Here is a 20209-nt window from a genome sequence, read left to right on the forward strand (position 1 = left end):
AGTAAACTTTCAGAAGATAATAAGAAAGATACATTCTTTAAATACATAATTACATGTTCAGCATGTCTGCGTTTCAGGGGTGATTGATTACACCTGCGTGTCACAATATGAAGGTATATAGATGTCTAGATTGGAGAGGTCTATGCATGAGTCATGCTTATTGTTACCTAAGTCAGTGTGAGCCAAGTTCTCCTGTCTTTCAATCTACTTATCAGGAGTGAATTAGGTCCAGAGGAAGCGAAGCGTCTGAAAGAGCTTTACGGATCAGGTCCAAGGAAACAAGACTACAGATGATGCAATTGTTCCCTCCACACAGAATGAAATGATCCAGAACACAACAAAGCTCAGCCCACTCGTCTGTTATGACGGCCAAACTGGAAACTCCTCGGATGATGGAAAGAGATGACATCATGTCTTCTGAACGGAGAAAAGATGGACCCAGAGTCAGACAGCCTTCTACTGCTGAGTAAACACATGTTTATCTGTTTTTTTGTCATACGTGATTTTGGTTGTCCAGTAGTGGAAAAGACATTTAAGTAGCATTTTGAGAGGCCTTATGCTGCAGTGATGAGCTAAGGTCTGAACAGAGGAGAGGGTTTAACAATATACATAATGGAGGTTGTTGACATAAGAGCTGTGCTTAAAGTTTTATTTATCAGGTTTGTTGACAATATCAAGTTTTAAGATCACATATGATACTCCTTTGAAATCAGTCTTAGAGTTCCCCAAAGCATGTCTGTGATGTTTCTTGCTTTAATTCCACTCTGGTCCTGTATTTCATCATGCCTATAAACCTCTCTATTCCAGCCCTGTTCAGAATAGGCTGTTTCTGTGTCTGTAGCTTTAAATGCATGTAAGCTGTTTGACCACGCCCCCTCTCTGGAAGGGGATGGGGCTCAGGCTTTCTTGCACCATGCCCAGTTGTTTATGGTGAAAAGGCAGACTCAGAGGGACAACAAACACCTAGGTGTAGGAGTGTCACCCACCTGGGGGAGGGGTTACTACCCTTTGTGATGTCACAACGAAAAAACATCCAAACGGCCTTTTTGAGTATACATTTTCTAAAAAATGTGGATCAGGCAAAAGACAGAGAGGATGGTCTTTTCTCATTATTGGGGGGTTGTAGACAGACTAGAGACACACATTAGTGTTCTAAAAACATGGTGAACTATATTTTACATAAAATGTGACCTATAAGTTGATCAACCTTTTATTATTTGTGATTATGAGTTTGCTACCTGCCTCTTTTGGTCTTAAAGGCACAGATTTACAGATACGTTCTGTGTAACTCTGTGGCCATACAAGTTACTGCAGCAAAGTGATGTCACACTTTTGTTACCTTTAGGGAAGAACCTCATACTGCAAGGTGACATAGCTTCAGTCAAATATCTGACTTTCCTGCAGACAATGGTGGAGAATGTTCCCATTTTTTATTTTAGCTGTAATATGTCGGTATGTTCAGGAAAAGTTAAATTTAAGTATTACTAATTATTATTTTTAATTTTTTTAATGAATGAATTACTCAAAGCAGCTGTTCCATATTTTTAAGATTATGGTTCCTCTTGCGCTTATTGAAATAGAGCTTTTGATTTGATGATTTTATTCTTATTGTAGTTTGTACTACAGGACTGCAATTAACGTTTTATTCATTGTGGATTTATCAGCTTCCTATCTTCTCCAATAATCAATTGATATCTTGGATTTTAAAATTCTGGAAAATTGTGACATACGTATGTCATTAAATGAGGCAGAGACAAAAGTGACACCTTCACAATGATATCTGCAAAGAAGCAAACTGCATGTCAAAACAGTTTTTACTGAACTATAATTGCTCCAAACAGATTTCCTCTTGGGGAGTTCATGAACTTGTTTAAATTGATTGCATTAGTACTTTTTGTGCAGTCCGTTACATCCAATCTCTCCACAGGTGACATGATGCCAACAAGGTATTTTTAGCATAGTCATCACAGGGCTGTCCCATAGACTGTAAGGGCTGTCCACATGTTTGGCTTTCTTATGACCTCTAGTGGTGAAAGGGGATAAATGCAGCAAAGCACAGAAATAGTGCTTAAAATACACTGAACCACAATTTCTGTATTAAAGTTCCTAAGTACATGAGAATTAACATTTTAGTCGATCTAAAGTAGGCTATGAAAAGTAAGAAGGCTTAGTGTGTATGATGACACCTGTTTCTGTCACATTTTAAATTATTTTTAAATTATTATCAGTGATGTATTATCAATTCGGCTGCAACTTAAAATTGTAGCAGCGGAATGAATTGGACACTTAAGTATTTCTACTATTAATTAACTTTGCATCTTAAGCTTATTCAGTCTCTGAAACATAATGTAATAATAATAATAATAATAATAATAATAATAATAATAATAATAATAATAATAATATGACACACAGGGTTATTAATAAAAGAGAACTTGAGTTTTCCAGTCAAATATTTTTTGGAGGATGTGCTGCCTTCATGACCTCTAAAACCTTGTTGACAGTCTTGATAAAGTACTTCACACTTGAGCTTCAGTTAATTTACGACAGCAACTATCCACCACTGTGTAATAAACGTGGCAACAACAAATGGCAAGTATTTATATATATTTCACCGAAAAGTAATGATACGAAATTGCAAAACTTCCCATCACAAATTAATCCCCAGAAAAGTTAGAAATAATACTTAAAGTTCAAAGTATAACTAAGAAGAACAAACGTTAAAAATATTGTAGCCAGTATTGGTTAATCATTTTAAATGTGTTCATGTGTTTAATGTTGCAGCTACAAAGGGGGTGTAATTTTTTATGTACCGCTGGTCAATTTAACCCATAACAATAGTTAAATTGATTATATTATTGGATTTATAATTTCTATTACCTGGATATGCAAAGTTGGAGCTGTAACTTTCAAACACATGAAGTGTAGTAAAATATTTTGTAGAATGGAAAGTCATCATTGAGTACAAGTAAAAGTACTTTAAATTGTACTGGATTACTTACTAAGTTGTTTTTTTTTGCTTTCCAGACTGTAAAAAACAACAAATGGACTTTCCCTACCAATTTATCCCCCAATCACCTTTATGTCTGCCATTAATAAAACACATAATCTGCAGTAAATGAAAGTATTTATATCAGTTAATGAAGATGGCTCCTGCAGGGCCTCCTCCTCTCCTGTCCCCCCCCTCTGAGAATGGGGAGTAGGGACATGGTGATGATCCGGGTGTATGTAGGCCAGTGATAGGCCTTTGCCTGTGCTGTGGCTTAAAAAGTTCAAGTCATTATTCTCCTCCTGCTTCTATTCAGACGGGGTCCCGTTGGCTCATTGTTATTCTGCCCGAGTGACAGAGAGAGAGGCAGAGGGAGGCGGACACTGAGCGCGAGGCTGACTGCTCTGGGAGCTGCTCGTTCAGGGCGGGGGCTGTAGTCGGTGGTCGGTTTTTCCTGCGGGCGTGAAGGCATGTTGGTAATCGGCTCAGTAATGTGGAGAGGTACTGAACGGCACCAAATATCTGACCCCGATTCCTGGGAGTAAAGCGAGGCAGAAAGAGGGAGGAAGTGTGTGTGTGAAAGAGAGAGAGAGGGGGGAGAAAAAAAGAAGAGAGAGAGAGAGAGGGCCATGTGAAAAAGGGGTGGAGGGGAGCTGAGATTTAGTGCTCTGCTGGATGAGACAACCCCCCACTAACTAACGGAGAGGGAGAGTAGCCTAATAGGAAGAAAGGAGGGGGTGTTGTACTCTTCATTCAACACTCAAAGAAGCAGGAAGCCTTTATCGCTCCCCACAATGACATCTGAAAAGGTATGTAACTTTTTTTTTTATAGAAAGTAGCTGAATTTCTTGTTGCAGATTTTTTTTTTTTTTTTAATGGAGCTCAACAGGTAGCTGTTAAACTGTGAACTGTACTGAGTGGGCAAAAGGCTGTTTCCATTTTAACACTCAGGGAAACATTCACTCTGCAACTTATTCATGTCTCCATTTACAGAAAGTTTGTACTCATCCTTTCTTCTTAATTATTTTTTGCCCTCAGTCACGCAAAAGTATTTTTTCAAATTAGATGATGTTGTGGAAGAAAAGCTCATTTGGCAGTGAAGTACTGTTCAACTGTAATGTTACACCATTAATTGATCTTTAGATTAATGTGAGGAGTGAATGCATGACACAAGACAAAATCATTTTAATTAGAAGTCTTATATGAATCTTCCGAGCTTCAGTTTCTCTTTGGTGCCTCACTTGCCAGGTTTTTTTTTGAGGGATTAAAAACGCTGCAGTGACATTAAGACTGCAAATGGGAAATGTCCGAAAATGGTAAATTGGTCCAAAACACAAAAACGTATTCATCATTTGAATAGAGAAGGACATCTATGACTCCTATCAGGAGAGCAAAGCAGAATTTGGATTTATTGTTGCCTAAAAAGACAAATCAAAAAAAGTAAGCTACATTCAAATGAGTTGAAGATTATTTAGAAAAACTATTCTAAGCTGCCCTAGTGACATTTGTTGGTTTTAACCAAACTATTTGAAGACATTTTAAGAGGCCAAACCACATGAATGCACCTTCTGTATCCCCAACCACCTGCAGACTGTTCCTGTTGCATCCTGAAACAAACAGCACTTTATCACTGTATTCAATGATTCTGAATTAAAACAACACCAAACTGAGAAAGTAAACATACATGCTTTATTCATATTAGGTTTTGTACTCTGTCCTCTGAACAATGTGCATCGATGTAAAGCTTTTCAAATTAAAAAAAAGTATCTGCAGAACAGCAGAGTGTTTCTCAGTCAGATAACAGACTACACCAGGGTGGCCCTAATGAGCAAGAGCCTGGAAATGTTTTCTTTGTGTCATATACCATTAGTTGATCTGGGTCACCGTTTTCTCTGTAATCTTGCTGTGATAACAAAGGAGGGCTACAGTGGGAAAACAGGGAATGAGGATTTTGCTCTCAAATCCGCGACTGGAAATCCTTTGACCCCAGATCAGTCCCCCCTTGATCGTCCCCTCTCCTGAGGAAACATCCTCGTCGCGTGTTTATTCAGCACTTTGACACCTGCGTCTCACTCTCGAGGAGACCATTGTTCTTATCTGAAATGGTATAACTCTTCTGGCACTCCAATCTTGGAGAAATATTTGGGTTGCCGTAATGTTGTGAGGCGATAATGTAGAAACTGGCAGGCTTAGTCAGGGGGTAGAGTCGTGAGAAAATAACAGTGCTGCCCTCAGACAAAACCCAAGGCAGCTCTGACATCCTCAGCACTTGTTGAATGGCCTTAAAAGTCCTAAACCTTAAGTGTTTATGGTAATCTCACACTTTTAGTGCCTCAAAGTGGGCTGATGTTACTCAACAGATGTCAGCTCACAGTGCTTTAAAAAAGACAGACACGATTCCAGTAATTTACATTGCTTAGATTATTATTATTTTACAGGACAGTTGTTTTGGGGGTTTTTCTGCACATGGACCAAGGACATAACCTTACAGTTTTGTCATGTCCTGATTAATCACATAAAGGTTTTGTCTTTAAATAACAGGAAATCATTACATTTCAATTATTACTCATCAGGGCACAAGGTGGCATCTTGTAGTTCCTTGTCTTGTCGGGCAGTCAGTTCAAAACCAAAATATGTTCTATGAAGTGTCTGCATCAGGAAAGGCAGCAAATTCTGACGCAAGATGCAAGGAAAAAGTGAATGTTCGGTGTTCTCGATCATCAAAATACTTGTGTTTTCATTTTATTAATGAGAATAGTTTCAGCCCAGGTGAAATTAAAAACAAATAAATAAGAGCACCTTTTGTTACCCTCGTTGCTTTTGGTCTTCCCCTCTGTTTCCTGTCTGTCCTTTCAGTGCTGAACTTTCAGATAGCGCTGAAATTTCCTTCCAAAAAATCATTAAAGAAAAAAAAAAAAAATCACACCATAAGTGCTTTGACCTTTGCAGTCCAAAGTGAAGGTGACGCCTGAAACATCAGTTTGTGCTTTTTTTCCGTCAAGAGTCATTGTGAAAACGTTGTTACGTTGTTTCTCTTTTAGTGGATTTCTGTTCGCTGTCAAGAGTAGCGCCCTGACCATCAAAAGGAAAAAACAACACAAACACACAAAGAGGTCGGTCCTACCCAAGAGAAGCAAAATGTCTCGAACAGAAGAAGTTAACAAGATGACGGAAAATGTCTACAAGGTAAGACTCTAAAGCGCCCTGGCAGTGAGCCCCATCACAGTATGAGAGATTTGGGAGATATTTTCATCGCGACCAAAATCTTACACCATTCATTGTTTTGTGAAATGATTAAAAATGTCCTCTTATTGTTGCCAACAGGGGATTCTGGACCAGTTTAATCCCAGTCTGAAGAACTTTGTGACTATGGGGAAACACTATGAGAGAGCCCTGACAGGTTAGCCAAACACAGGCCTTTCATTTTTTTCTCCTCTTAGCAGGGTTATATGTTACGTTACACAATCACTTTAAAGGTATACGTCCCCTAACATGAACTCTCTTTCAGGAGTAACTGTGGCTGCCAAGGGGTACTTTGATGCTCTGGTGAAACTGGGAGAACTGGCAAGTGACAGCCAAGGCTCCAAAGAGCTGGGTGAGTGAGGGAAGTGAGGGAGAAATTAAGAATAAATCTGCAATGGCACCTAATAAAGTGAAGAGAGTGGACTTGACAGCTGCAGGAGAGGATGAAAACAGTCTGCTTATGTGTTAGTGAGGGAGCAGAGGAAGACGAGAGGGGAGAAGGAAATGTAGAGACAGAGAGAGGGAGAGAAAACAGAGGGAAATGGAGAGAGTAGGGTCATTGTTGGGAGATTAACAACACCACATGATCTCATTGTAATGCTGAAAACAGCGGGGGAGGCAGGCAGGAGAGTCGGAGGGCGAGATGCCAGCCACCACATACTACAGCGCTGTGTGACCGAGGGAGGCACTCACAGCTGACTGCCGCTTTGTAAATGAGAAACTGTGTGAAAACAGAAAAGTTTAAAGACATTACTGCTTGTGTGTTGTTTGTATGGAAGTGGATGTCGATTGCTGTTCATAATGGTCAAGATAAGAACACAAGATTTGAATAAAAGCAACTGATTACTTCTTATATCTATATCATTTATAACATTTCTACACAGGAGACACATTGTTTCAGATGGCCGAGGTGCACAGACAGATTCAGGTGCAGCTGGAAGATGTGGTAAGACTGCGCTTAGATGCTCTGTGCAAATGATATAATGGTATTGAAGTGATCAGAAAGAGTGCAATTTTCTATTATATTATTGCAACCTGTGATGTTGCAAGTTTTCCTTAGTACAGTCCACTATCATGTTAATGTTGCAGTGTCGGCATACGTTGGTCTAATTGCTAAGTCTTGATTGTTGTTTTTAATCAACAGTTGAAGTTGTTTCACTCTGAACTGCTTGCCCAGTTGGAGCAGAAGCTGGAACTGGATATTAAATACCTCACAGTAAGTTTATGTTGATCCACCACTGCTTTTTAATTCAATTGACCAGAAGAAAAGACTGTGTGAGGCGGAGTTATTTGAATTATTATATAAATTATGATGCAAACCAGAAGAATGTGTAAAATGTGATTCATTGTAATGATTAAAACTGTGAAAATTTAATTTAAACAGTCACATACAAGCGATACAATAGATATAAACTCAATAAACCTAGTTTCATTTAAAAGGTATTATAAAACACTAAGTTCTGACCATGTTAGTTAGTTAGCATTCCAGGAGCGCTGATGTAGATATAATGTGCAACAGCACTGGGACTTTTAAATGAATGTATTACTTCACTTCAGGTGTTCTGCGTACTTTGTATTGACATTACAGCAAATGTCCATTGTGTAGATCTTAGCAAACTTTGCACTTCATCAATGAATCAAGTATGAATTTAAATGTGTAGATTCACAAAATGTAGGAAGTGTTCTGGACAGTGTTTGTGTTCCTGAACTAGCTGTGTTTGTGGAGCCAAATTAAGTTAAAAAAAATATTGTTTATGACTGACTAATTAAAGCTATATCACACTCAAGGTTGTGCTGTTGTGCTGAATATCAGCATGGGTGCAGTGTTGTGTCACTGACCGAAAAAAAAAAAACCCAGCATTGCTGATATTAAGCACAACAGCACTACATCTTCCATTATATTGCTCGATGTCATTAAAAAAAACAAAAATTTCCCTCAAGGCCACCCTGAAGAAGTATCAGAGTGAGCGGAGGTCTAAGTCTGAGTCTATCGAGCGCTGCCAGTCCCAGCTGAAGAAGCTCCGCAGGAAGAGCCAGGGCAGTCGACACCCAAACAAATATGGAGACCGAGAGATGCAGGTGAGTTCAAACCCAGCGATGAAAAACAAACATGCGTAAATGAACGAGGAGGAAATGAAATATGAAAACTCGTAAGCTTAAGTTAGTCAGATCATTTATATTTTGAGAAACAGAAATCCTCCAAACAAATGGATCATCTAACTCGGCATTATAGAAGATTAAAAACGGAGGTTATGTGAGCATTTGTGTAAGAAATAGGCTGGTGTGAATAAGATTAAAGAACAATCTGCCTCAGCTGATTTTCAGAAAACAAGCAACTTAGTGGGCAAACATATTCCTGGAGGAAATAGGAATGACATAAGAGGATGAACTGATTTAGCCACTTTGGAAAGTGAAAATGAGAATTGAGATTGAGCTTGCGGGTTTTGTGAGAGGAAAAGTTCACGTGGGCATTAGAGGTTTTGTGACCTTGTGTTATTCACTCTTACAAAGAGCATTGAAGGCCACCCTGTCTTGAGTGCATACGATTTGGATCCAAGATTTTCCCTGACTTTTTCCACAGTTTGTGGAGTTGATGAGTCGTCGTCAAGGTGAGCTGGATGCGATGGTTGCCACGGGTTACAAGTCTGCGCTCACTGAAGAAAGGAGACGATACTGCTTCCTGGTCGACAGACAGTGTTGTGTAACCAAACTGCTTATCAGCTACCACTCCAAGGTAATGGGCTCACATTTTCTTATTTGCAATTTGTCGTCGTTTTAGCTCTCATGTGGTAAATGTTGGCAATATAAACCCAAATAACAGTTAATCCTACAAAAACGTTATGTGCAATCACACTCTGAAAAAGCTAATTCCTCTGTGCAGGAGATCTTCATTGTTTTCTAGAAACACATTATGAGCCTCAATGTTGCACTGGTGGACATGATCCTTTACTATATGAACAGAGACTCTGTTGTTTGTGTTCTTTTGATCTCAGTTTGAACTTCTAAATATTCACTTCATGTGTTCCTCTGCTGCTGGAAATGGAAAATATAACCCAATTTTGTCCTTCTGTTTCTATTAAACGTGTTGAACACTTATGTGCCCAGCTGTTTTAAGAAGTATGTGGACTTTTTAATACAAAAAAGAAGTAATACATTTGGGATCCATGTTACAGAGAAACATCTTTTGTAGGAATGGATGGGTTTGGCTTGAGAGCCAAGGGCAGGATAGGGAAGCTGAAAATTGAACCAGTGCATTGACATTTTTTTTTTTTTAAGGTTATTTGAAAAAAGCAAAAGCATTGAATAAATCCGGCCTCATCCTTTAACACTGTTGTGGTTTACTCAATGCTGTGCCTTCTTTCAATCCAGGTGAGAGAGCTTCTGTCGCAGAAACTGTCATCATGGCAGCTGTCCTGTTCTCAGCCCACAAGACTACCAGAGCGAGCTCTGAATCTGCTGCGCCACACTGCGCCCCAAAGCTCAGGTGCTGCTGGGATAGCCGAGGTACTCCGCCACACCAAGCTAGGCTCTGCTCAGCCTGAACAGGTCAGATTATTGTTGTTTTTATGTGTTCAGGTGTTTACTTTGGTTTGAGTTGAGTTGATCATTTTTAGAAGTTTAAGCTCCAAATCTGGGCCTCCTTTTTGTTGGATTTCCCAGAATTATTATGTTGCCAGTTGTTATTCTAAAACGCTATCAAGACCTCCCTGGATAAACCCAGACATGTATTTTGTTTATTAAGTACATATTAAGTATGTTAATACATGAGTGATAGTTTATGGATTTTTAAAAGAACATTCAGGTGTATAAACCATTGGATGTGTAGTCTGTAAATCAGTGGTTCTCAACCTGTTTTGGCTCATGACCCAACACAAAAACACAAACAGCTTTTTGCTAAAATTATTTTGTTTTCAATCAAAATATTCCGTATGTTATTCCGTATGTTATCCCGGCATTTCTTCTTTTGAAGAAATGCCGGGATAACATTTCTGCACAATGGATGACAAGTTTCTTGTTTTGGCTATGGCCCACAGTAGCGTGTGTTCAATATATTTCAATATACAATATATTTGTTATTGATCAGTAAATCAAAATTTCATGTGACCCCACGTGGGGTCATGACCGAAAGGTTGGGAAAGCCTGCTGTAAATGCTTATGTGACCATGTTAAGAGGTATATGAAGTCCTTCCAAGTCAAAGAGCTGAAGTAAAGTAAAGTCACCAGTCTCTGGTGTTTCGGTCAAAGTTTCATCAGTAGCTTGTATTTTTTTGGTGGTTAACAGTCCTTGTTTGTTTTTTTTCAGAGGCTCTCTCTGCTAGAGATCCCGACTATGTTGAATGGAGACTCCAGTCGCTCCCAGCAGCAACGCCAGCTCCCTTCCTCCTCTCAGAGTGAAACCTGTCCACCTCAGGGCTCCCCTCAGACTTTCTGCTCCTTCTCCTCTGGGGGAGCAGCCGGAGGTTCATCACAGGGAGCGTCTCCTCAGCACAGCAGCACTCCCCTCGATACATCAGCCAGCCTCCTCCCTGAAAGCAGCGGCAGCCCCAGCCCAGCTGCATCCACTCCCACCCCGTCCAGCAGCTCTGGCCAGCAAGGCCCCCAACTAATGACCACCAACACCACCAACCTCTCCCCGAGCCTCATCCCATCCACTGTGATGTCACTTAGCCAGATTTCCCCGACCAGCGGCTCCTTGCATGGCATGACCCTCCCCATCACCCACAGTGCTCCTCACAGTCCTCCACTGCCCCACAGTGCTCCTCTTTCCAGGGCCATGACTCCTGTGCAGCTCCTGCACCAACAGGTGGGACCAGGAGGGAGCAACACTTCATCACCGTCACACATTCCCTGGATGAAGACTTCTGACATGAGTGCAACAGCAACACTGCCACTGCCGAGGAAACCCAACAGTGAAATGAGGCTCGGAGGCTTTCAGGGTAAGAATGGAGAAATCTTCTCCCTATATTTGAATGTCTACAATTATATATAGTCAGTAATACATTTGTTAAGATTTTAGTTTCTCCTGTTTTATGGATAATATGGTCACATGTGGTTACAACTAATGTGTGGCCAACATTAAACTGGTGAATCAGTCCACAGTGCAGCCAAGCGAGCTACAAAATGTAATAAAGAATTCTATCAAAAATAATTGAATTCATACTCTGATGTCATGCTTTAGACACATAGGTGCCTTTGAGTAACTGCAGCAGAGCAGAGCTAGTTTAAAAAGTTGGTTACCGTGGTGACTAGTAAGCTCTTGACCTCCAGCTGCAGCTCTTCATGAAACAGCACACTCTGGGCAATCCTTTCCCCATTTCATCCTGAACTGTTAACAGGTAGTCCGCGAACGGAAAGAGCTGTTATTGTTAAGCAGCAGCTGTAGGAAATGATGTGTTTGCATTAGCAGTAAGTTAATATAGTGCTAGTACAGCTGTTAGAAAGTAATCACTAAACAATAACATCCATCATTCAGAATCCCTCGTCTGTAGGCTTTCAATGCTAATGAAACCTGAGACTGGTGGCTACTGAAGTAAACAATGGAGACTTCTATGTATGGAGACACTCAGTATAAAAATAATCTAAAGGCTTTTGATTAAAAAACATTCCAAGGAAAAATAGCATAATTATTGAGACTTTGATTTATGAAGATAAAAATAGGATTATGACGTTTTTTTTTTCTCCTCTACCTAGGCTCCAGTCTCCCTAGGATTATGCCTTTATCTGGTCCTACACGTGTTGAAGCCTTGTTTGCCCACTCCCCTGGGGAGTCAGAGGGCAGTGGTGGTGGTGGTGGTGGTGGTGGTGGTGGCGGCGTTGGCGGAGCTTGCTTGCTGCACTTCCAGCAGGGTGACAGCATCACCCTGCTCATATCTGAGGCCAGAGACGGATGGCACTACGGTCAAAATGAACGAACTGGACGGTATGTTTTACAGATCACACACTGAGGGAGAATTTTCTGATGTGTATAAAAGAGAGATGCATTGAATGACTGGCTGGTGACTAGACAGAGTCTTATTAGGTTTAACATTGTTAGTATGCACAGACTGAATAATCTCAATGCTATTAGACGAGGACATGATCATGTTAAGGCGTCACAATAACCAAAACGTCCGACAGAAAGCACTTCCCTTCATCCTCTTTTTCTTTTGTAGATTACTGTGAGAACAATGTAGATGATACACACTCGTTTGCTGCTTGAAGAACTCAGTTGAATGTCTTGCTGAGGTTACTTAAAGTGAAATTTTCTTTGACAGGAAAGGCTGGTTCCCTTTTTCCTACACTCAGCCACAGCACAATGCGATGGATCACCTCGAGAGGTAAGTCAAGGGAGAAATAACTGTTGTCCTCTTAAAGCGGTAGATAAACTGTTTATAAAAGAAACATTCCATTCTTATAATTTTAGCTGTTTTAAAACTAAGTAGATCAGCAGACCTTATATTGTAGGAAGTAATAGCATTGGTTGACTCAAAGAAAAAAAAGGTCATTTTCAAGTTGATATAAATGTGACAATGTTCGTCTGTATTCTCAGTATTAAAACATGTCTCATGCCAGAAGCACAGAGAGTGAAATTGAGCTCATAAACAGCAGTATGTGACCCACTTTTGTTGATAAAACAATGCTCCCAAATCATCATGTTTCCTTTCTATTTTTTCCTCTATCCCCTTTCCCCGTCTGTTCGTGATCTTCCTTTTAGCTCCCTCTTCCTCTCCAAGGCTAACAGCAACAGTACGGGCCAGCTCGACAAGCTTGGGTCTCAGGGTCCTGCAGCCCTCACACCAGAGTCAGAGGAGGAGCGGTCTCTTCCTCCCCAGAGGGTCAGCACCTTCCGCCCGCGCCCGTACAGCATGGCCGACAGCAACAGGGTCAGAAGGAAGATTTTCTGATAATGAATTCATCTTGCTGATACATCTAGGTATTAATGGAGGAGAAACAGATGATTTGAAATGTAATAGTGCTCTTCCTTACATTTCAGATTACTTCAGCATTTGCCTCCCCACCACCATCCCCTACCAGGTAAAATTAGCTATGCAAATTAGCTATTAGTGTCTTAATTACACACATTTTATTTTACCTATTGTCTCTGTATTTGTCACATTTCTAATCTCTTCAGTGATCTTTGGTTGATGGGATAGTTTAGATTTGTTTACCAACTTAGAAGGAGATATCTTAAGATGCATTTGGTGCTAACCATATATTATTTTAAAGATTTATATTTGGGCTTTTTGCCTTTATTTGATGAGGGTTAGGGTTGATGAGAGAGGGAAATTCCATGCAGGAAAGGAGCTGCAGGTCAGACTTGAACCCAAGCCTATACCGCTTGGAGGACTACCGCCTCTGTACATGGAGCCTGATCTTGACAACAAGGCCATGTGTGGCTCCTTCACTATCATTTTTGACTTGATTTCTTTTTAAGTCAAGCTAGCTAGGTCTACTACTCTGTTCTATGGGTTGCCACAAGATTCTCTTCAGGAATTAAACATACTCACAATGTGGATATAATCATCTGAAATCAGACTTAGGATGGGAATCTACTGTTATATTGTTGATGAGATGTTGCTTCAGGTTGTTGACAAAGCTGACAAAAAAAAAAAATCAAACAGGAAATCTGACAGACATTTTAATGATTATAAGCTGAAAAACAAGTAAAAGTGAAAATTTGCAGAGACATTTGGCCATATGTCATAAGTACTGATTTCTGCGAGCTACCATCAGACAACACCTGCTCTTAGTACTCCTTTGCTAATATTACGTTTAGCTACAGAGTTGCTGTTAGCTTTCGAAAGTTTTAAAGGATAAATGGGAATAGAATTGGATTTATGTAACACTTTTCTATAAGTTTTACACTTCTTGTCACATTCACTCATTCACACACTGATGGCAGAGGCTGCTTCATAAAGTGCCTAACTGTCCAATAGTACGACTACATTCACACGGCGCTGGCTTAGCAGCGGGAGCAATCCAGGGTACAGTGTGACACTTTGACATGTGACTGCATGAGCTGGGACAGACCGGAGTCTCCATTCGACACGTTGAGTCAGACCAACTCTACCACTGAGCCATGGCCGTCCCTACAATGGGAAGGATACGATAGAAAACGCTAGCAAAGTGTTATCTCAACAAAGAGGTGGTTGAATTCTTAAATAAACTGTTTTTCTGAAGGTAGTTGAGGGCTGTCTGTTAATCTGCTTTTAAAATATTAAGTCTTTCTCTTTCCTAGACATGTCTTTTAAAAAGGTAGAGTCATCAGCCTCTTTCTGGCTAACAGTAATGTAAGCTAGGAACTGGCTGGATGCTAACATTAGCTGTTGTCTGACGGCAGCCAACTGGTATAAGTCAGTTGTTTTAACTTTTAAAAAATTCAATAAAATAATGAATTAAATGGGTGGCCATGACGTTTGTTACTGTATTCACGGTCCATTGATAATTAAATGAAATATTATCTACGCTGGACTCCTAATCTAACATTATTATTAATGCACACTCAGCTGTTCTCAGTATTTTACATAGGAAATCTTACCATGCTAACACGCTGAACTATTATGGTGAACACGTGAATAATCAAAAGTTCTTAACATAAGCATGTTAGCATTGCCATTGTGATCATATTAGCATGCTGACGGTAGCTTTAAGTTCATGACAGAGCAGCTAGCACCAACTACAACTCCTGTTTTTTTTTCACTTGATTCTTTTATTCCCATTACAGCATTTATGATTAAACCCTCTGGAGTGCCCATTTTATGTAATGTTTATTTTATTTTTCCTGCCTACAGGGTCAACCCGTTTGCTCACATCCGACTCAGAAAAACTGTCACCAACGATCGCTCGGCTCCCATCATCGAGTAAAAATTGTATTCAAACAGCAGCAATCTTGCGTTCTGTGGTTTGTCAGGTCTTCAAACCTCGGGTTGATTCCTGGAAACAACCCACGCGGTCATGATGAGTTTGTTGATGTTTTTTTTTTTTTTAAATAATCAAATAAAGATTATGTTTCTTGATAAAATGTTAAATCAAATTATAAAAGGTGTAATTGTAGAGATCTGTTTTAAATTTGATTTCAGTCCATTTAAGTTTGGAGTAGTTAAAATGAAAATAGAATCAGAACCTCTTAAACATCTGAAAACACCTGAGAGAATATGAGTATGAAAAATATAGACTAGTTTATGACAGAAGTTTTTGTCTGTACTTACCTGAGTGTTTGAGATCTCCTTAACTCATCAAGAATAGCTAACATTTTTAGGTTTTTCATTGCTTATGAAATATGCATCTGACTTCTTTTACTTTGCAATTTCTTTCTCAAAACTACCTTTAATTTAGTTTTTGGTTGTTTTGTGCCATATTTTGAAGTGTTCCTGTGTTTGGTTGATCTAGGGACTGGCTCCTAATAGCAGGTTGTGAACTTTCACTGTAACAAAGTGTTACAGGACAAGGACAGGCTCCTATTCTAAAAGTGCTATTACAATATTATATTTTTAGATGTTAGAAATGCTGCCAGATTGTTGCATTTTCTTGGTTTTAATGAATTTAAGGTTTTGAATTGTCTTTTCTAATTCAAAATGTGGTCGTTTTGGTTGAGATGCTTTTCTGTATTTCAATGAAATTAGCCATGTTTATTATTTTGGTCATTTCTACTGAAGCATCACTGACGATGGGCAGAGCTGTTCAAGTGATGGAGTACCTGTTGGTTATATCTTATAAGTTACTTCAAGTTACCACGACACATTCTGCTGCTGCAAAGTTACTTATAATTAAAAGTAACTTAAAGTTACTTTAACTATTGAATTATTTAGCCCTTCACTTGGCCTAAAAAAAATCATTCTGAAAAAAAGTATTTCTTTAAATGTGATGTATCAAACATTCGATTAATGAGATTCGTAGGTTCTCAGATAGATAGTTTTAAGACAGAGGAAGTTCTACAGAAAGTTTCTGAGCGCTACAGAAAACAACTGTAGCAAAGAATAGCTGAATGTTGAGATTATGGTATTATTGAAGAAGTGTTTATTTCAGAAAGTTGCATGTTGTGGAGGGTTAAAGTAAAAAGAGTGAGAGATTTTCCTGATTAGTCTTTGGATTTGATGTCGTCTTGATTCCTTTTCAGTCCCAGATCTAAAGCGAGACAACATATAGGCTAGTCGAGTGTTTACCAATCAAAGTGAGTAGAATCTGAAAGACGTGAAAGCCGAGACAGACAACAGGATTTATTTTCATTTGGGAAATGTTTTAATGAAAGTGATGATGAAAGCATACTGGGAAGTTGACCGGCGTCTGAGCAGGTGTTAATGGTAAACTAGAGTTATCCCAAGTAATATCCTGTAGCTCTAGGGGACTGTCATTTTAAGGTGAAACTTTGTATCTGTGCAAACTGAAATGGTTTATGTTCTTGTTGTAATTACTTTGAGCTTCTGTGATCTTTTAGCACCTTAAAGATTTTAGATATCGCCCAGAGGGTTGTAGAGAATCATTTCTAACAGCGTTTATATACCTTTGAGTAGTATGGCATTATTAATAAAGCTGAAGGCTAGCAAACTGATAGAGCTAATGCTTAGTCCTGCTTGTAAATAGGGCTTAAAACATCTGTGAATTTATGACTTTTATTTAACTTCTTTTTAGTAATAGTATTTCACTTTGGAAGAACGCTTGAACTTTGTTAACTTCGAATACTGGGAGGCACAAACAGCTATGAGATGTGAAAACCACTTACATAAATATACTTACATATACATGTACATGTGTATAGAAAAAAAATACTCTGGGATTACTGGGAAATATTTTGTACAAAAGAATTTGTACAGAAGTACATGACACTTTCATTAAAACTAAAGATGTCGAATATACATAGCAACAAGAAATACATGGCAAAAATGAAAAAGCAAATTAATAGCTAGTATTCAGAATATGGTATGTAGATGAAGGCTCAAAATGTACACAAGTATTTTTGTAATTGATTGGTTGTGGGAGAACTGCTACGTAAAAAAGGAGCATATCCAAAGTCCGAATTTCCTCTTCCGAAGTAAAATATTGTTACTATATTGCACACACATTATACACAGTTCCACAGGTCTGTTAAAAAAATGGACTGATGGACTGTCGATCTGTTCTGAGTTACATCAGCATGAGATCCTGGTGACTTTAGAAGGTATTTTATTATGATGATGAAAACTGCTGGAGACATTCTTCACCTCAAACACTGAACATTTGTGTAATGTGAAATAAAGTTCTAAGGAAACATTCCCCAGAGTTGTAGTTCTTACAAGAGTTTTTTTCCATTATTGTAGGTAGCTTTGATGTTTTAAATGTCAATTTTTTGTGGGGCCAGTATTACATACATCCTTAATTTTTAAGGGCTTCCATGCTGTACAGCTCTTTATTTTGTTTTGCTCTGTTACCCCTGTTACTCATGCAAGCAACATAATGCTGCTATGGAACAAAGAATTCAGTCCAGCTTTGTCATAAGCCTCTTTTGAACGATCAGGGTTGTGTTGAAGCTTAGTTTCAAAGCTCTCGAGTCTTAACACCTCATTAAGATTTTTAGTCGAAGTCTACCAACCTGGAAATGAAGAGTAAATGAAAATGTCTTTATAACATTCATTAAAGCTAATTTAAGGCTTACTTTAACATGCATGTGACACTGATTTTGTTTAAGCTTCAAGTGCAACCACACAAGTGGGTCAAATAGTAGTGAATATGCACATTTTATCAACTGTTCTAAATGTTTTTTTCTTCTCAGACAATGTAAGCAGACTTCTTAGAGCAAATCCCAAAACACGGTCTTGCTAGAAGTTCTGGACTAAAAACTGGTTCAGCTTAGGCACTTAAACCTGTGATGTACAAAAAAAGATTTAAATAGCAATGTATGTCTCACAATCAAACAATGTTACACAAAAGTTGAATTAAATAGAGACTCTTTATTTCAGGACACACTGAGCACTTATGCAGACACATATGAACAAGACGAACAGCGCAAGTGCTGATAGGTTGATTTGTGAAGTTACAGGTTTTTAAGCCATTCAAGGTTGTTTCCTTTCGGATCACATGGATGGTCGGGAACATCGGGCATGTTTCCGTCATCTCGCACTGGGACTGCATTGGGAAAGTAAGGAAAGGAAGCTTAAATATTTTATCAAACAGTTCAGGGGTTCACAGAGCTGTTTCACATGTGTGGGTATTGTTTTGCATCTATCATCATCAGCACTGTAGCACAATCTTCTTGAAATGATGAGCAGCAGTGTTTACCTGGGTAGTTGTATGGCACAGCTGAATTGATCATTCCTGTATATTTTGTGATGGGGCTGAGGAGCGGTACAGCAATGCCTGACGACAGAAAAATGTATTAACATATAACATATTAATAACACTTTATAACAGCCACACCAGTTATCCTTACAATTCACAGAGACAACAGAGAGAGGGAGACACCCAACTGAGCTTGTGAAGTGAACTGCTTTAGTCCTGATATTAAAGGTGCACTATGGAGTTTTAGTAGAGAAATGTGAAAGTTGGAGAAATTTACAGATTCTGTTGTAAATGTTCATAACTCTATACACAAAGTGTCCTCAGAGGAAAATTTGGTCCTTGGAACACTGTTTGAAGATAAAATGATAGGCGAGAAGTAACGGTGGAGGGCCCGCAACAGTGAATCTGTAACTCTCCTGGTAGCTTTTAAGCTACAAACAGTGTTCCAGGGACCCATACTTTCTTTGAGTAAAGTTTGTGTTTTCGGTTCGGAAAATATAGCATAAAATTGTTTCACTTCTCCAACTTTCAGATGTCATTACCAAATCTACATAGTGCACCTTTAAATGTTACAATGTTAAAATTCACTTAGCAGACGCTTTTATCCAAAGCGACGTACATCAGAGAGTAAGTACAACACTAATCCATTCATACACCGCCACCGAAGCAGTGGGAGCAATGCGGGGTTAAGTGTCTTGCCCAAGCTCACATGTTGCTCAGCTGGGGATCGAGCCCTCGATCTTCCGGTTGAGAGGTGACGACTCTACCAACTGAGCCACAGACGCCCAAATGTACTTATTTAAAAATTAATGAGTATTGACAAACAGCATTTGGGCATTGTGGAGCAGCAACTTGAAGCAGGCAGCCTATCAAGTCACAAATAATATCACAAATATGAAAATACATATCAAGACATTCCCCTTTTTACCTGCTTTGATCCCTATGATAGTCACCCTCATGTTACATATGATAGCTTTAGATAGCTACCAAAATAATCAAATGATATGTTTTCAGGTACGATCTCATGACGGGGAGTGTCTCGATACTTTTCCACTTTATCACCCTGAGTTTGATTAATCGGTCTCCATGCAAGGCACGTATGTTTGGGACTTAAATTCAGCTTGTTTAAGGACAGTAAATACACAACAATGCACATTTTAAGGAAGCCATACATTGGGATATTGGTCATTCTCTCTTTTACATGTCGAGTTTTAGACTTTGCAACAATAGAATAACAACACCTGTGTTGGTATATGAAAGACAAAGTTTTACAATGTTCAGCTCTCTTACTAAAACACACATTTATGAGCTTAAATTGCGACGGCGTGAAACTCACCTAACACTCCAATAGCACAAGACGCCACGATAACGGGCTCCTTATTCCAAGCATTCTTCAGGAAAGCTCCTATTCCTGTAGGAAAACAAACAGGACAGGTAAAAAAAAAAAAATCAACCTACGATACGCTAACATTAGCCACCATTAGCAACTCATCCAAGGTCACGTTTTTTGTTGAATTTCCAATGGATACCATTTTATTAGAGCAAATCTGAGGCCTGGTCAGCGACATTATAAGTGTTTAAAGAGTACATTTGAACTACCTGGGTTTCTCATTAAACGCGTTTAACAGAATAGGTGTACGAAAGATGACAAAATGTTAACATACCCGCCATGTTGACTTGTGTAGTCTTTAATCGTGCGGGTGCTCATGGGAAACGTAGTAAATACTTAACAGACGCCTGTTTTCT

The 20209-nt window shown here is 39.1% G+C and overlaps 2 protein-coding genes across 2 annotated transcripts; one reads left to right on the forward strand and one right to left on the reverse strand.

Moving 5' to 3' along the window:
- The first annotated feature begins 323 nt into the window (after nt 1–323).
- Nucleotides 324–17467, forward strand: zgc:158689 (uncharacterized protein LOC791177 homolog). The gene is made up of 15 exons (XM_065958347.1): nt 324–466; nt 6031–6175; nt 6314–6389; nt 6498–6584; nt 7117–7178; nt 7377–7448; nt 8174–8311; nt 8814–8966; nt 9602–9778; nt 10536–11169; nt 11924–12152; nt 12487–12549; nt 12927–13095; nt 13206–13246; nt 15004–17467. The coding sequence occupies exons 1-15, from the start codon at nt 363–365 to the stop codon at nt 15074–15076; spliced, it is 2223 nt and encodes a 740-aa protein (XP_065814419.1). The 5' UTR covers nt 324–362; the 3' UTR covers nt 15077–17467.
- Nucleotides 17468–18115: 648 nt separating this feature from the next.
- ndufa3 (NADH:ubiquinone oxidoreductase subunit A3) lies at nt 18116–20205 on the reverse strand. The gene is made up of 4 exons (XM_020646784.3): nt 20128–20205; nt 19800–19874; nt 18464–18541; nt 18116–18310 (listed from the first exon to the last, which is right to left on the reverse strand). The coding sequence occupies exons 1-4, from the start codon at nt 20132–20134 to the stop codon at nt 18219–18221; spliced, it is 252 nt and encodes an 83-aa protein (XP_020502440.1). The 5' UTR covers nt 20135–20205; the 3' UTR covers nt 18116–18218.
- Between the last annotated feature and the right edge of the window lie 4 nt (nt 20206–20209).

Source organism: Labrus bergylta, chromosome 8, assembly GCF_963930695.1.
Source record: "Labrus bergylta chromosome 8, fLabBer1.1, whole genome shotgun sequence".
NCBI lineage: Eukaryota > Metazoa > Chordata > Actinopteri > Labriformes > Labridae > Labrus > Labrus bergylta.

Bases quoted from the DNA above. Each gene is read 5' to 3' on its own strand.
- zgc:158689 (XM_065958347.1), top strand. From the start codon at position 363: ATGACGGCCAAACTGGAAACTCCTCGGATGATGGAAAGAGATGACATC. The intron at 8,312-8,813 runs GTGAGTTCAAAC...CTTTTTCCACAG, and splicing joins ATGGAGACCGAGAGATGCAG to TTTGTGGAGTTGATGAGTCG. The intron at 11,170-11,923 runs GTAAGAATGGAG...TCCTCTACCTAG, and splicing joins GAGGCTCGGAGGCTTTCAGG to GCTCCAGTCTCCCTAGGATT.
- ndufa3 (XM_020646784.3), bottom strand. The intron at 18,542-19,799 runs GTGAGTTTCACG...TTCTGTCGTCAG, and splicing joins TTGTGCTATTGGAGTGTTAG to GCATTGCTGTACCGCTCCTC. The intron at 18,311-18,463 runs GTAAACACTGCT...TTCCCAATGCAG, and splicing joins TGTGCCATACAACTACCCAG to TCCCAGTGCGAGATGACGGA.